Here is a 15,768-nt window from a genome sequence, read left to right on the forward strand (position 1 = left end):
CCCCCCCCCCCCCCCAAAAAAAAAAAAAAAAGAGAAAAAGATTAACAATTAAACCTAAGGTTTGTCATCTAAGAACCTAAAATATACAGAGTATATGCCAAGCTAAAAAGTGCTTGCTCATGATATTTAAGTGAAATGGAACATTAGACTTTGTGACTATTTTGTTCCTTAATCTTGCTATGATTTTAATATGAAAACAAAGCCTAAATGATGCATACCGCTTGGGCCTCCAAGAGTTTGATATCCTTGACCAGGATTCCCACCATTATTTGGAGGAAATATCTGTAAATTTGCTTCAGGTACTGTAAATTATTACACAAAATAAATTAACAATGTTTGTTATTAGAGAGAATTCATCAACAGATATGAGAAATATTTATAGTCCCAGCATACCGCTGTGATTACTGTTGGTTTTTTCTTCAGTGATAACAGCCTGTGCATTCATTTGAAAAATAAACAAAATCAAAATCTGCTAATAAAAGCCAGTAACTGAGCAGCTTCTTTCTTCTGTTATTTTTTTTTATGCATAATTAAGCAGCTACTGACTTTTCTTCATTAACACTAGCATTTACTACATCAAAAGTAAATTTTAATTTGAGCTAACAGTCATTCAACACCATAAAATTGTCACTTTCAAATTAGAAAAAGAGCATGGCATTCATTCCAACCAATTCCACAAGCGCATACCCTGATCACCTCATGATGCCAAGGCCAATGATAATACAAGAGAAGTTAGATACCAAATGCATTTCAAAGTAAAAGGTTTAGTTCAGAAGTAAATATGGAACTCAAGATTCAGAATAAAATAAAATAAAATCAAATCAAATCAAATAATCATGAATCCCAACTCATATTAGAGCTTAGTAATATAACCCTATTTCATGACACTACATTTGTATATTTCTATAAATAGTCACTCTAGAACAACTCCACACAGATCCAAACCACTAAACATGAAAACTACAAAAAGAAAATTCTGCATTATGCTATTTTCTGTTTATCGCTGACTTTATGAGTGGCCAAGCACAGCAAAGCAAAGTGTCTCAAACTCATAATAACCTTTGATTAAACGAAAATGCAATTTAATGGCATTTCAAATGTCTCGACTAATTAAACCGAAATTCAATAAATACTTGGATGACATTTCAAAAATTTCAACTAATCGCGACCTAACACAGGGTAATTAAGCGAAGGCAAAACAAATATATAACACAATCGAGCTTTGGCTACAAAATTAAGCGCAGAAGTGAATAGTACTCACCGGAACTGAGCCGAGCAAGTGGCTACTAGGGATGTTGCCGAGAGAGTCATCCATCGGGAAAGCGGCGGGCGGAGATCTACGAGATGAGGAGACAATGCACGGTTTAGCTGGCCCGGAAAACTCAGTGTGTTTCGTAGGATTAATCGGCGATTACGACGGAGGTTTGAGGAAGATAACGGAGCGGTTCCCCAAAAGAGCCCTAGATTTTGTTTGTTGCCATGTTGGAATGCTTGACGTGGAAGCTTACGGTGGAGATGGAAGAAGACGAACTGACAGGCACGGTCAGAGCAGCGAGCGAGGGGAAGCCACGCGCGTCACTCAACATTTACCGCGATTCCGGAGTGATGAGCGCGGGCTTCACGTGGTCGTTAATGGTTGTAGATTATGGGCCTATGGCCCACAACACTGATCAATTTAGCCCATTAACGAACCCAGTTATACCATGGATATAGGTTTGCAATGTCGATGGTCGCAATTTACGTACGGAATATTTATAATTTGTTCACAATTTAAATTGTGAACATTCAATATATGAATTGTATATTTTGGACTCGAAGTCATCTTGCAAGATGAATTCGAGTCCACATAATAATTTGTCGGAAACCCTACTTTCTTTCTTTTTTTAATTATGGAGTAACTTTTTCTTTTCTTTTTTTAAAGAAAAAAGTGTGATTTTTTTTTTTTTAAAAAAAGTGATTTTTATTTGTTAGCCTTTAGTTATTTTAGTCTTTAATTATTATAAATAAATAAGTATTTTCAATTATTCTAAATTATTGTAATTTTGATCCTTCTAATCATTTGAAGAAACTCTGTTATCACTATTATTGCATGGACTATAGTCCACGCAACTGTGTGGATCATAAATAAAAAGTACAGTTTTAATATACTAAAAGTATATTATTTTTATACATAAAGTATATTATTTTAAAGTACATTATTTAAGTACTGAAAGTACGTTATTTTATATATACTATGAAATAATGTACTTTCAATACAAAAATAATGTACTTTTAATATAATAACAATGTATGTTATATTTATGGTTCGCACAGTTATGTGGACCATGGTCCACACAATAATTTACCGTATTGATAAAACATGTACATTGCATGTTAAAATAATACTGAGTATGAAATTTCTTTAAATTGTGATTGTTAGGACTCTTGCTATAGATTACTTCTAGAGTTCTAGTTGTAGGCCGCAGAAGATGTAAATGTTCTGTTTGTCGACGGAGACCGGATGGCTGGCGAGGACCAAATCTTTCAGCAGCACCTTTACATGACCACATTTGCAAGGAAAAAAGAAAAACGAAAAATCAAATAAGCATTCATAAATCGAATTGAATCATCTAAGGCTCTCTTTGGCAGAGCTTATTTAGGAGCTTATAGCTTATTTTAAGCTACTAATAAGCTATAAGCTCTGTTTGGTAATGTTCATAAAATAAGCTAGTAGCTTAAAATAAGAACTTATTTTTGATTTTTTTTTTTCATCTTTAACCTTTTTTTTTTTTTTTGAAGAAATGACATCATTTATCCTTCCCAATTAAAACCTTTTTGGCTAAATTTTTTGACTTTTTCTCTTCAATATGTTTGGTTGTAATTTCAAATTGACATTTGTGTTTGAACATTGATTTTTGTATGAACTAATATTATGAATTATAATCATTTTGTTTTACTTTATATGTTTTCAATTATATGTTCTTACTTTATATTTTATTAAAATATATTGATTTCACTATTTTATATTTTAATATATAAACAAACCTATTTAAATTTAAAACTATTTAAATTGTATGAAGATATCCTTTTTAGTCTTTTTACATTTATTAGCTTATCAAAAAGATAATTTTACCAAACGCTTTTAAGCATAACAGCTAGCTTAATAGCTCTTCAGATTTCAGCTTCGAGCTTATAGCTTTTCAGTTTTCAGCTACTTTTCAGCTTTCAGCTACCTTTTAAGCTAGGTTTGCCAAACATAACATAAGTATCAAAACAACTTTACCAAAATCTCTTAAACCGAAAAATAAAAATGCAATTACGTTATAATATTACATATTCAACACGTTGTACTATTAATTTTACACTAATTGGACATTCACTTATACTTTAATTCATATATGTGATAATAGCTTGTCATGGTCTTGACAATCTTATACTCCATGTTACCAATTTTACTTGTCATATTTATTATTCATTGACCAAATGAACTATTTATTATTTTCGTTAATATTTTTTGAAAAAAATATTTTTAATTTAAAGTTTTTGTTTGTTTAAGTATATTTTTAATGTAGTTTTAAATATATAAATTTTATATACTAATGTTAAACTTAATATTATTAAAAAAAAAAATAGCAACAACTTCAGTCAAACACCATTAAATGAATTACAATGTGATTGCCTGTTTGGTTGGATGTAGTTTGGGGTGAATTCCCAAACTACACTGTTTGGTTGGAGGGAATTGCAATTCCCTCCAAATGATGAATTGCAATTCATGGGGGTCGGTGGAGAGGAGGGGTAATTTGTTGGTGTAAAGACAATTTTGCCCATCCTCTCATACCCTTTGTCTTTTTTTCTTTTTTTTTTTTTAAATTTGAAAGAATTATTATTATTATTATTATTATTATTGAAAGAATTATTATTATTATTATTTGAATGAATTATTATTATTATTATTTGAAAGAATTATTATTATTATTACTATTATTATTATTATTACTACTACTACTACTACTATTACTACAACATCCACCACAACATAAGGGCATTTTAGTCATTTTGTCGCTTCTTTACCTTTCAATTCCCTGTGCTCCTATTTCTGCATACCAAACACTGTAATTTCAATTCCTACTTTATTCATTGAATTATAATTCCACCGAATTACAATTCTTTTCCCCCCTAATTCCCTCCTCCCAACCAAACGCCTTGTTAAATGGTTTATTTTTTGGCCTTTCCGTATTTGAAATTATTGCAATACACTTTAAATTTTTTTTTTTTTTTTTAATATGTCATCAATCATCATGAAAGCCACACTCCTTTTTAAGGGTGTGGATCACATTAGTTATACCTCCTACCATAGTTTATGTTCAAACCATTATCACAATAACAAAAATCATAGTTATTTTAAATAATTGATGATGATATTTACTCACTTATAATCGATAGAAGTTCAAGCAGTTAAACTATAAAAACTGTGTCAATAAAGCTAGGTAGTTTGTAGTTCAATGATACCTCTATTGCTTTTCTAGTGATAGATACTACATTATCATAAAGTCATAGTATAAAAAAACATAACTACAAAATCAATTGTATCTTTTCCTTCCTTTTTTTTTTTTTTGGGAAAATGGCACTTTCCCCCCCTATGTTATGTGTTTATAGCACTTTTTCCCATTGTGTTATTAAAGTGGCAGTTTTTCCCCCTCAGTTATTTTAAAAGTGGTAGTTTTCTCCCTTGTAATATTAAATTGACATTTTTGCCCTTAAAATAACCATTTCATTTATTTTTATTTTCCAACCAATTATTACTAATATGTATGGAAGATCACAGTTCGATACGAACCTAATCAAACACTATAGCAATTGAACTTAAATAGTATAGACGGTTACGATTCAGAACCGAAAAAATAAAATAAAATAATTGTTGAATTTAGACTATTTTTAAATTAGAAATACAATTATAAAAATAAATAAATAAATAAGTTTTGATGGGCGGTTCAAAATCGAAATTGGAACCGAACCGTACCGATTTATCAAAATAAGTGTTTGATCATTTTTACTATATATGACTGTGATTAAGTTCCGGTTTACGGTTCAACAATTATTTAATTTTATTTTTTCGGTTCTGAATCGTAACCAGAACCATCCATACTATTTTGGTATGATTGCTACAGTGTTTGGTTAGGTTCGAACCGAACCGTGATCATCCATACCTATAAGTAAAAAAAAAATAAAATTATATCTTGTTTGTAGTCTTGTCATCATGTTACAAAATAAATCTCATATTATATATAGTCACACATATGTTATTGTCAATACCTTATTGATCGAGCTTTTTGTGTAAGATGTTTTTTAGTGTAATTTTTTATGTATATCCTCATATAATAGTTACAAAATTTTACTCATCATAAAAAATAAAATAGCTTCTCGTAACTTAACATAGTTCGTCGTTTGACTTACAAGTCATGATGGAAGGCAATAATGTTGGGTCTTGATGGGACTTTAGATTAGTCCGGCAAAAATAATGATGACCTGAGTTCTTTTTNAGGGTGTGGATCACATTAGTTATACCTCCTACCATAGTTTATGTTCAAACCATTATCACAATAACAAAAATCATAGTTATTTTAAATAATTGATGATGATATTTACTCACTTATAATCGATAGAAGTTCAAGCAGTTAAACTATAAAAACTGTGTCAATAAAGCTAGGTAGTTTGTAGTTCAATGATACCTCTATTGCTTTTCTAGTGATAGATACTACATTATCATAAAGTCATAGTATAAAAAAACATAACTACAAAATCAATTGTATCTTTTCCTTCCTTTTTTTTTTTTTTGGGAAAATGGCACTTTCCCCCCCTATGTTATGTGTTTATAGCACTTTTTCCCATTGTGTTATTAAAGTGGCAGTTTTTCCCCCTCAGTTATTTTAAAAGTGGTAGTTTTCTCCCTTGTAATATTAAATTGACATTTTTGCCCTTAAAATAACCATTTCATTTATTTTTATTTTCCAACCAATTATTACTAATATGTATGGAAGATCACAGTTCGATACGAACCTAATCAAACACTATAGCAATTGAACTTAAATAGTATAGACGGTTACGATTCAGAACCGAAAAAATAAAATAAAATAATTGTTGAATTTAGACTATTTTTAAATTAGAAATACAATTATAAAAATAAATAAATAAATAAGTTTTGATGGGCGGTTCAAAATCGAAATTGGAACCGAACCGTACCGATTTATCAAAATAAGTGTTTGATCATTTTTACTATATATGACTGTGATTAAGTTCCGGTTTACGGTTCAACAATTATTTAATTTTATTTTTTCGGTTCTGAATCGTAACCAGAACCATCCATACTATTTTGGTATGATTGCTACAGTGTTTGGTTAGGTTCGAACCGAACCGTGATCATCCATACCTATAAGTAAAAAAAAAATAAAATTATATCTTGTTTGTAGTCTTGTCATCATGTTACAAAATAAATCTCATATTATATATAGTCACACATATGTTATTGTCAATACCTTATTGATCGAGCTTTTTGTGTAAGATGTTTTTTAGTGTAATTTTTTATGTATATCCTCATATAATAGTTACAAAATTTTACTCATCATAAAAAATAAAATAGCTTCTCGTAACTTAACATAGTTCGTCGTTTGACTTACAAGTCATGATGGAAGGCAATAATGTTGGGTCTTGATGGGACTTTAGATTAGTCCGGCAAAAATAATGATGACCTGAGTTCTTTTTTTTTTTTTTTTTTTTTTTTGTAAGCACACACCACCACTAATTAAATGATCTCCAAATACTTCGCAGTCAAAGTATATAAGTCCACCAACCGCACCACTCTTCTCCCCAAGGAAACTTCTATGATACTCCTTAAACTCTCATGGATGTGTCGTTTTCAATTTGATCCTTGGCAAGAATTTTTATCTAATTATACCCCTCAAAATTTATTTTTTTTCAAATTAGTTCTTTCATATTAAACTATCAGTTAAATGTAAGTATTAACGTGATACACAAATGCATCTTCACTATTTAAAATACTCCGTAACGAATACTAAGTTATCTAGAACGAGATGAAGAGTGAATGAAACATAATTTTCATATAAAAAAATTACGAGTTCAATTTTTACTGACATCACTTTTCGTTTATCTGGTCCAACTTAGTTTATAAGGTAATTCGTATTTAATATGTGATTTGCAGTCTATTAAATAATTTCGCATATTGAATATTGAATAAGAGTGTTTATAAAGATTATTACTTCTACTTTGGGATAAGATAGGGATTAAGCAGAACATGTTCTTGATTACGATAAAAAAACATAAGAGAACAAAACCACGCAGCATTGCATATATTCCTTCGGAGCTGATAAATAACCCAAAATTTGTACTGCTGTAGAGCGCAGACATGCAGTGTTCATCCTGGGCTGACCCGAAATGTTAGAGGTCAAAACGAAACTAAACCCAAAAATCTGGGGATCAAACTGCGATTTCACCTTTTCTTTTCAACTCCTAAAGACTCGTCACTGTCTATCCCTCAACTTCGCTCGCCAACCGTCAGTTCAACCTGCTCTGCTCCGCTTTCTCCAGCCACGCTTCACTGCCAAACCCCTTCGCCGCCGCTGTTCTCTCAGTGAGATCTCTCTCTTCACATTCATACATATAAACATGATTGGTAGTTGTGTAGCAAAAACCAGTTTTTTTAATACCGGGTTACCTTTTTCAGGCCGAATCAAGATGTCTCGCGGTAAGTTTTGCTAGACTTGTAATTTGTTTGATTGCCCATTTTCCAAGATTGAATTTTTATGACTTTTATGATAGCTGGGCTGTGTGAGTTGTTATATGTATGCGTGTGCACTTGTGCATGTGTGGAATGTGTGAGAGTGATTGTTGAAGCTGGTGTGGTGTACGTGAGGATAAACCAGATGTCTTGCAAGAATTCTAATTTGTTTGATTGCCCATTTTTTCAATGTTGAATTTTTGTGACTTTTTATGATAGCTGGGTTGTTTGAGTTGTTAGATGCTGTACATTTGTGCATGTGTGGAATGATTGTTGAAGATGGTGTGGTGTAGGTGAAGATAAACCAGCAAGATCAGCTTTGGCTCCTTATGAGGAGGCAATGGAGGCTTTATCTTCTCTGATAACAAAACGTAGTCGTGCTGATAAGAGCAATAGCGGCGATAGATTTGAGCTACTATTTGATTATATTAAGGTACAGATTGAGGGAAAATATCTTTGGGAATCTTGGTATATGATGGTGTGCACTGTGCAGAAGGTGTTGTGTACTTATATAGTGTGTATATATATGATGGTATAAACTGCAGATACTGGAACTGGAGGAACCAATAAAGCAGATGAAGGTTATCCATGTTGCTGGTACCAAGGGAAAGGTAGCAACTTGATTACTTGAGTGTTTGCTGTGTTTCTAGTTGGCATTGGAAATTGAGAAGCCTTAAATTTTTTAGTTTTGGAGATTCAGTCATGTATCGAAGATCTAATGTGTCTTCTCTATAACTAACATTGCCAACCTTTTCTTGCTGGTCATTGCTAATTTCATTTCATTTATTTATTTTTTTGTGTGATAAAGGGGTCAACTTGCACTTTCACAGAGTCTATATTGCGTAATTGTGGTTTCCACACCGGGCTTTTCACGTCTCCACATCTCATTGATGTCCGAGAAAGATTCCGATTAGATGGGTAAGTGTGCATGTCTTGCAATTGTGTAAATAACACTGTTTATGGAAATCAGTAGAAATAGGATATTAGCTCAATGTTTTTTTTAAAGTATCAATTGCTTTTTTTTTTTTTTTTTGTCCTTGAAATCTATTTTGGTTTCCTATAATATCCTTGTAGAGGGCTGTCATTGCTGCTTGCTTAGTCTGTTGTTCATGGTTTATAGAATGCTTTGTGTGTGTGCTTTCAACTGATTAAAGCCTTATCCTTGCCTCTTGAAATGCATCTTTCAACTAAATTATTGACTTTCTTATCCAAATTGGAAGTGATAATAGTGTTCTGAAATCTTGAATTATTGTTTCCTTTTCCCTTAATACTTTCTTAGACAGTTCAGTGGTCACAAAGGTTTACATGCTCTCTTAACTCTTCTCCTCACTTGGTTCTTTCAGAGCAGACATTTGCGAACAGAAGTTTTTGGCATATTTCTGGTGGTGCTATGATAGACTTAAGGCATGTATGATCACATCTTCTGGTTATTTATCTATGCCAGTTGCTCTATGAGTCCATTTATCCCGCAATGATTTTACATTACATATATGTTTTAGTTAGTGCACTCTGGTAGCTAAATAATAAGATTATTATTGTATACAAAAGTTCAAAGATAAGGTCTTCCCAATATTATTTCTTAAATTATTTACCTGAATTCACTTTTAGTATTTCCTTTCTTTTCTTAAATTACTCTCCAAACTTAAATTAAGATTGCATCTTCTTCAAAGAATGGTTCTGCATCTAGGACAGTTTTTAATTCTATGTGGGTTTGCCAGACGGGTTATTTTTACCCCATGGAAGTATGGAACTGTTACCACGGCCAGTTTGGTAAAGGTCATTTCCTATGGAGATGAAAAAGCAATTTGTAGGATTAAAGTCATTAAACCATTATAACTAAGAGCAAATTTATTTTTGTTCTTGCAGCCATTTGATGGTAGTTAGGATTTTAGGTATTATATTCAAAGCTATGAATACTCTTGGTCTTTTTCCTTATATTATGAAGATGGACTGATGGAGGATGAAAAATGAACTTGAATTTATGGGCATCTCCATTTAGTGCATGTATGAAGTGTTGGCTGCAGTTTCCTGTCTACTTCTTCATTTGTCCGAATGAAAGGAAAGATTGACAGGCTGTGAAAATTTCTTCATATTTTTTGAACATACTAGCTTCAAGCACAAATTTGGTCTCATTTTTTATTTGCTTCCTTTGGTATTACGTTTGTAGTTAATGTCTTATCCAGGCAATTCCACTATTTTGTGTGCACAGGAAAGTGCTTCTGATGAGGTGCCAATGCCTACATATTTTCGCTTCCTTGCATTGCTTGCCTTCAAAATATTTGCAGCAGAGCAGGTATTATCATTAAGCTTGTTTTCTGGTAAAAGTAGCATTACAGTCGAACCACTACTTTAAACTGAATTATGTTTAACTTGTAGGTGGATGTTGCTATATTGGAAGTTGGCTTAGGCGGAAAATACGATGCAACTAATGTGGTAGGTAGTTGAAAATAGTAGTAGGTTTTGTAATAATGATGGATTTGGTCTGGAAGTACGAGTTCTACTAGATTTGTGAGATGCTGATCAGCTGATGCATTCAATTGGCTTTCAGGTTGAGAAACCCGTTGTTTGTGGAATATCTTCCCTTGGGTATGACCATATGGAAATTCTTGGTTAGTGCTTCTTCTTTATTCTTACTCGGTACCTGCCTGGTGTTCATTATTTTTGTTGTTTTTCTTGCCCTGGATTCCTACTTGCTGCCAGCTGAATCCGAACAAAGCTGGTTGCTTAAGTTTTGCCAAGTGCTGATAAAATTTCCAATAGGAACCACAGCTTGAAAGAATAGCTAGTGGAGAAGCCTGACATCTTTGATTGTCATTAATAACTTCTATATGGTTTGTTGTATTTGTGGATGGCTATGATAACATTTATAGTTATTAATTAATGAAATCTAGAATTTAGTATTGAACTGAAATATTTCTTTCTGGTAGTTAAATAAGATCTCGAGGAATAAATGAGGCTTATGAAGCTTTTGATGCTGTTTGGTGGATTAGCTGTGTGAAAATGCGGTTCTTAGCACATTTCCAATACCTTGTTTTTCACTAGCCTTTGAGTGGACACATAGCTAACATGTTATAACACAATGAGTGCTCAATCTTAGGACATACTTTGTGATGTAGAACCATACTGTGTATTAATAGGAGAGGGAGAATGTTATGGTATCTGCCTTGAACATTGTCATGCAAATCATCACTTTTTAATTTTTGAGTGACGAGGAAAACCCACAACGACTACCCGAGGGTGTGCACTGGGTAAACTCCGCCTTGTGACCCTAGTCAACAAAGGACCACAAAGAGTTAAACCAGCTTTGGTTGCCCATTGCTGACTGGCTCAAACCAAAAAGGCCAATAGGCCGCTCCGCTGGCCACTGGGAGTCGAACTTGTAACCTTGTGGTTACCAAGTCAACAGCCTCACCAACTTGGTTGGGGTTGTCCCCAAATCCCATCACTTTTGTCTTTACAGATTCTTAATCAGTTATGCCTCTAGTTACGAATTACAATTATCATAACTGAAAATTCAGTGAGATTTCCCTGTCTGGATTCCTGGTTAAAAGTTACCGATCTGCTTTAACTCTTTCTGATGTTGCTTGAAATCACTGTACCCTAAAATTTATAATTGCCTCACTCCTATCGTTTTCCTTTCTTAACTAACTTTGTGCAGGAAATACTCTCGGGCAAATTGCTGGAGAGAAAGCAGGAATATTCAAGGTTCCTAAGAAATCATATACATACATACATACATACATACATATATATTGTATCTTTTTGTCTGAACTCTGTTTTATGTTTCTATTTTTATTTTGTTTTATTCCTTTCTCTGTGGACTGAGAAGTATTTATCGTCTTACGAAGCGTGGAGTTCCAGCTTTTACTGTGCCCCAGCCCGATGAAGCTATGCGTGTGCTTGAAGCGAAGGCTTCTGAGTTGGATGTAAGTTTAGAGTTGTTTCATTAGTCACGCTACTCAATCCATTTCTTTGATTGCCCAAATCATTTTATTTTCTTTTGAAGCTAAAATATAGTAGTGCTAATAGGATTTTGTGCCAAGTAAGAATTTGATCTAATCAACATTTACTTGTGCTGATGTAAAAAGTTTAGGATTTTCCTTCGTTGAGGTTGACGATTTGGTGCTATCTACAGGTAACTCTCAAAGTGGCGGCCCCGTTGGATGCCAGTTTACAAAGCAGCATTCATCTTGGTCTTGAGGGTGAACACCAATATACAAATGCCGGTCTTGCTATGGCATTATGCTCCACTTGGCTTCAGAGAACCGGCCATGTTGAAGTTGATTACATAACAGAGACGGTGAGTTACGCCAATTTTACCCTCAATTCTGTGTTCTATTGTTTCGTTAATCTTATTCCTAGTTCTTGTGTGGACATAGGGCTCTCTGCCCGAGCAATTCCTGAAAGGACTAGCAACAGCTACTTTACAAGGGCGGGCTCAAATTGAACCCGACAAGGTTATAGAATGTGAAACTCCGGGGGATCTTGTTTTCTACTTGGACGGTGCTCATAGTCCCGAAAGCATGGATGTATGCGCTAAATGGTTTTCTCTCGCCATCAAAGACGATTACCAGCAACAGAATTCTATTAACAATCAGTTGCATGAGACGGGAACTTCTTGTGAACCGCCACAGATGGAGCATTACCAGAAGTCGAACAAAAGTTCTACACAAGTATGCTGTTGCATTTTACTGTCTATTCACGAAACCAGAAAGGGTTTGGCATTACGGTCGAAATATATAATAGCTTTTAGTAAAAAAATGTTTAAGACATTAAGTTTATAACTGATACAACAAGGGACGAGAAGAAACACTCTTTCTTTTGTCAGATGTCTCATTTCTTATGTATGCTGCCAAACTAAAATTTCTCGTAAATGCAGATTCTGTTGTTCAACTGCATGTCGGTGAGGGATCCTCAGCTGCTCCTTCCGCGCCTGATGAGTGCTTGTGCAATGCATGGTGAACACTCGAACACAGTATTCTTTGAAACAGTGATTTTTTTGGCTCAACTTAACGTTCTTGAAGAAGAGGCATTTCTAAAAAGCTTCAACTTTGGAGCTTCCTGAAAAAACAGCTTTTGCCTCTTATCTAGCCCCGAAAATCTTTTTCTCATTCATATTTTGCCCCGATTTATGCTTTGCACCTCGATAAGCTCCAATAGGTTGGGGGCCAAACAAGCACTTGTTGAGTTTGACAGTCGATATATTCTGACTCAACCGCAAAACTTTCATTTTGGTTTTTTCCAGGAATCTACTTTAAGAAGGCATTGTTTGTTCCTAATATATCAGTGTATTATAAGGTGGGTACCGGTTCTACGATTCCAGCTGATAATCAAGTAGATATCTCGTGGCAGCTGACTCTTCAAAGATTCTGGGAAAACCTTGTCCGTGAGAAAGGTATTACCTCTTTACATTACCCGATTATTTTGTGATGTGCAAACCACCGTCCCTTTCCATTTATAGTAGCAACTGTGGGTCCTTTTCGGCGTTGTAAAATTTCCCTACATACGACTTAAGTCGAGGATATATGTTGCTCTGACCGTCTACTTACAGGCAGAGACATGGCGAAGAATGCAGATCAAATATGTGAAGAGGGTTCCGCTGATGATACAGAGAAAGGAACTCGAAGTTGTGAAAACAGTACAGTGTTTCCTTCGCTTCCAGTTGCAATTAATTGGCTCAGGGATAACGTTCGAAAGAATCAGTCCGTTCGCTTCCAGGTACTATCATTTGAAACTATGCCCGCTTATTCCACACGAGTTCGTATCTTATGAGGAGTTTATTACCGAAATAGTCCCTCGACTATTGCAAAATTACCAATTTGGTCCTCCGCCAGGCTCTAGACCACGACCAATTTCAATGTTGCAAAAACACGGGTGATCATCCGTGCAACAACCCGTTACGGTCCTAGTAACGGGCTCTCTCGGCTGCAGGTGTAACTCTCTTACCACTTGGGTTTGAGCCGGTCAGCTATGGGTAACCTAGGCTGGTTTACCTCCTTGTGGTCCTTTGACGGCTAGGGTCTCAGGGCGATGGTTTACTCACTACTCACACAGTCAGGATTGGGGTTTACCTCGTTAATCCAAAAAAAAAATGCATTTGAATTGCGAGCAGCAAACACAATTTTTTATCTTTTCGAGTTCTTGTGCCTGAGACTTTATAGTGTCGTGTTTTCTTTGTCTGAGCTTTACCACATGTTTTTGCAGGTCCTAGTAACGGGCTCTTTACACCTCGTGGGTGACGTTCTGAAACTAGTGAAGAAATGAGGCTCTAAACGCTGTTTGGAGTTCTTCCATTTGATTCTTTTCGCAACAGATCATACTCTACGCAAATACCATAGGCAAGAATGTATTTCCGTGTTCCATCCAGGTACATTTCCATTTTCAAATGTTCATGTGAAGTACTCGGTCCATTTTAGTACTGACATTTTCACGAGTTACAGAAAATAGAATGCTCATTGGTTTCATATCCATGTACTCTTTTAACTCATTCTCCATTGAAATCACACACGTTATGCACAACCGCTATGACACTCAGAAACTTTGAGGGTAGCGTTTCTGTTTTGAAAACGTTTCGTCTCTGAAACTCGTAGTTCTTTTTTAAATGTGGAGTTGTGGAGGAAGAATAATTGTGAATGTGTAATGTTTAAAAGTGGGTGATAGTTTATTCCAGGCATATTTACTGGACTTTGCTTTATTGAGTGACTTAATCTGACTATGCTCCACCCTAAATTCCACTTTGGGATTCCTCACTTTCTTTAATATTGTACATTAATATTGGCTGTTGCCAGCGGAGGAGGAAAACTCGTAGCTACTACTCGAGTGTGTGAACTGGGTAAATCCCGCTTTATGACTTTAGCAGGTAAAGGACCAAAATGAGATAAACCGGCTTAGATTGCATATAACTGGTCGGTTTAAATCAAGAAGACCAATAAGCTGCTCTAATTTGAAATTGAACTTATAATCGTGTTGTGATTAAACTAACAGTATTACTAATTTGATTGGGATTGGCTCGAAAATTAGAAAATTTAACACATAAAGTAGTTAAGTGTTGTTGGCTTCACATTTTCACATGCATATGGGTTTAGGTATTCAGCTTCAAGCTTCTTTATTCCCTGCCACTGACAAAAATCCACTTTTGAGGAGATCTCTGATCTGCCTCAAGTATGGACAGTTAAATTACACTTTTACCGATCAATTCATCTTTATATAACATAAAAATGTACATTTATAATTAAGACAGAACACATTCTTAAATTTGGTATTCACATAAACGAATTGGTTCAATCTCTATCATACATAAGGGAATAAAGTAGGCTGCTAAAATGAACGGGCTGTGACCAAGAAACTATAGCAAGAGATGGCCTTCCAGAATTGCAATCGTTATATTGGGGATCTGGAGGGTTCACCACCATACGTATTGTGGATCCTAATCCATATTATGTATATACACTTAACATATTATGTACTTTCAGTTTATTCAGTTACAATTCACATATAATAATTTAGAACAATATTATAACATGTAGATAATATATTAATTAGTTACAATTCACATATAATGACTTAGAACAATATTAGAACACATAGATAATATAGTAATTGTAAGTACCTAATCTGGATTAGGGTTGACAATATAATTTGTACCATAATTGGACTATACATATAAAAAAGTCGATTTTTTAATCTTACAATTTTCGTTTGTCAATTGCCCTAAATAACAGGTCCTCAATTTTTTAAATGTAAAATTAAGAATCATACATTTGAATATAATTCTGGACATCCTAAAATGCAGGATAGCATATTTCCCAGACTGCTTTATTCAGTGACAGACAATCTACTGCTTGAGTTGAAGATGCTCCACCCCAAATTTTAAAAAAAATAAATAAAAAATAAACTCTTTTTTCTTTTCCTTTTGTTATATATATATATATATATATATATATATATATATATATATATATATATATATATATATATATATATATATATATATATAT

The 15,768-nt window shown here is 33.9% G+C and overlaps 2 protein-coding genes across 2 annotated transcripts in view; one reads left to right on the forward strand and one right to left on the reverse strand.

The window, feature by feature from the left end:
* LOC115998153 (protein YIPF1 homolog) overlaps nucleotides 1-1,608 on the reverse strand; it is a 4,885-nt gene extending 3,277 nt beyond the window's left edge. The window contains exons 1-3 of the mRNA XM_031237641.1: nucleotides 1,262-1,608; nucleotides 394-433; nucleotides 219-302 (exon numbers count right to left, since the gene is read on the reverse strand). Coding sequence (XP_031093501.1) covers nucleotides 219-302; nucleotides 394-433; nucleotides 1,262-1,315 — 178 coding nt within the window. The 5' untranslated portion in view covers nucleotides 1,316-1,608. The remainder of the gene's footprint in view (nucleotides 1-218; nucleotides 303-393; nucleotides 434-1,261) is intronic.
* A 5,791-nt stretch (nucleotides 1,609-7,399) lies between these two features.
* On the forward strand, nucleotides 7,400-14,455 carry LOC115999802 (folylpolyglutamate synthase). Its single transcript, XM_031239720.1, has 17 exons — nucleotides 7,400-7,624; nucleotides 7,718-7,738; nucleotides 8,065-8,204; nucleotides 8,317-8,382; nucleotides 8,580-8,689; nucleotides 9,115-9,175; nucleotides 9,981-10,064; nucleotides 10,148-10,204; nucleotides 10,320-10,380; nucleotides 11,430-11,476; nucleotides 11,620-11,697; nucleotides 11,907-12,071; nucleotides 12,151-12,444; nucleotides 12,651-12,729; nucleotides 13,017-13,166; nucleotides 13,323-13,489; nucleotides 13,976-14,455. The coding sequence occupies exons 1-17, from the start codon at nucleotides 7,429-7,431 to the stop codon at nucleotides 14,033-14,035; spliced, it is 1,836 nt and encodes a 611-aa protein (XP_031095580.1). The 5' UTR covers nucleotides 7,400-7,428; the 3' UTR covers nucleotides 14,036-14,455.
* The last annotated feature ends 1,313 nt before the right edge of the window (nucleotides 14,456-15,768 follow it).

Source organism: Ipomoea triloba, chromosome 12 (genome assembly GCF_003576645.1).
Source record: "Ipomoea triloba cultivar NCNSP0323 chromosome 12, ASM357664v1".
Classification (NCBI taxonomy): Eukaryota; Viridiplantae; Streptophyta; class Magnoliopsida; order Solanales; family Convolvulaceae; genus Ipomoea; species Ipomoea triloba.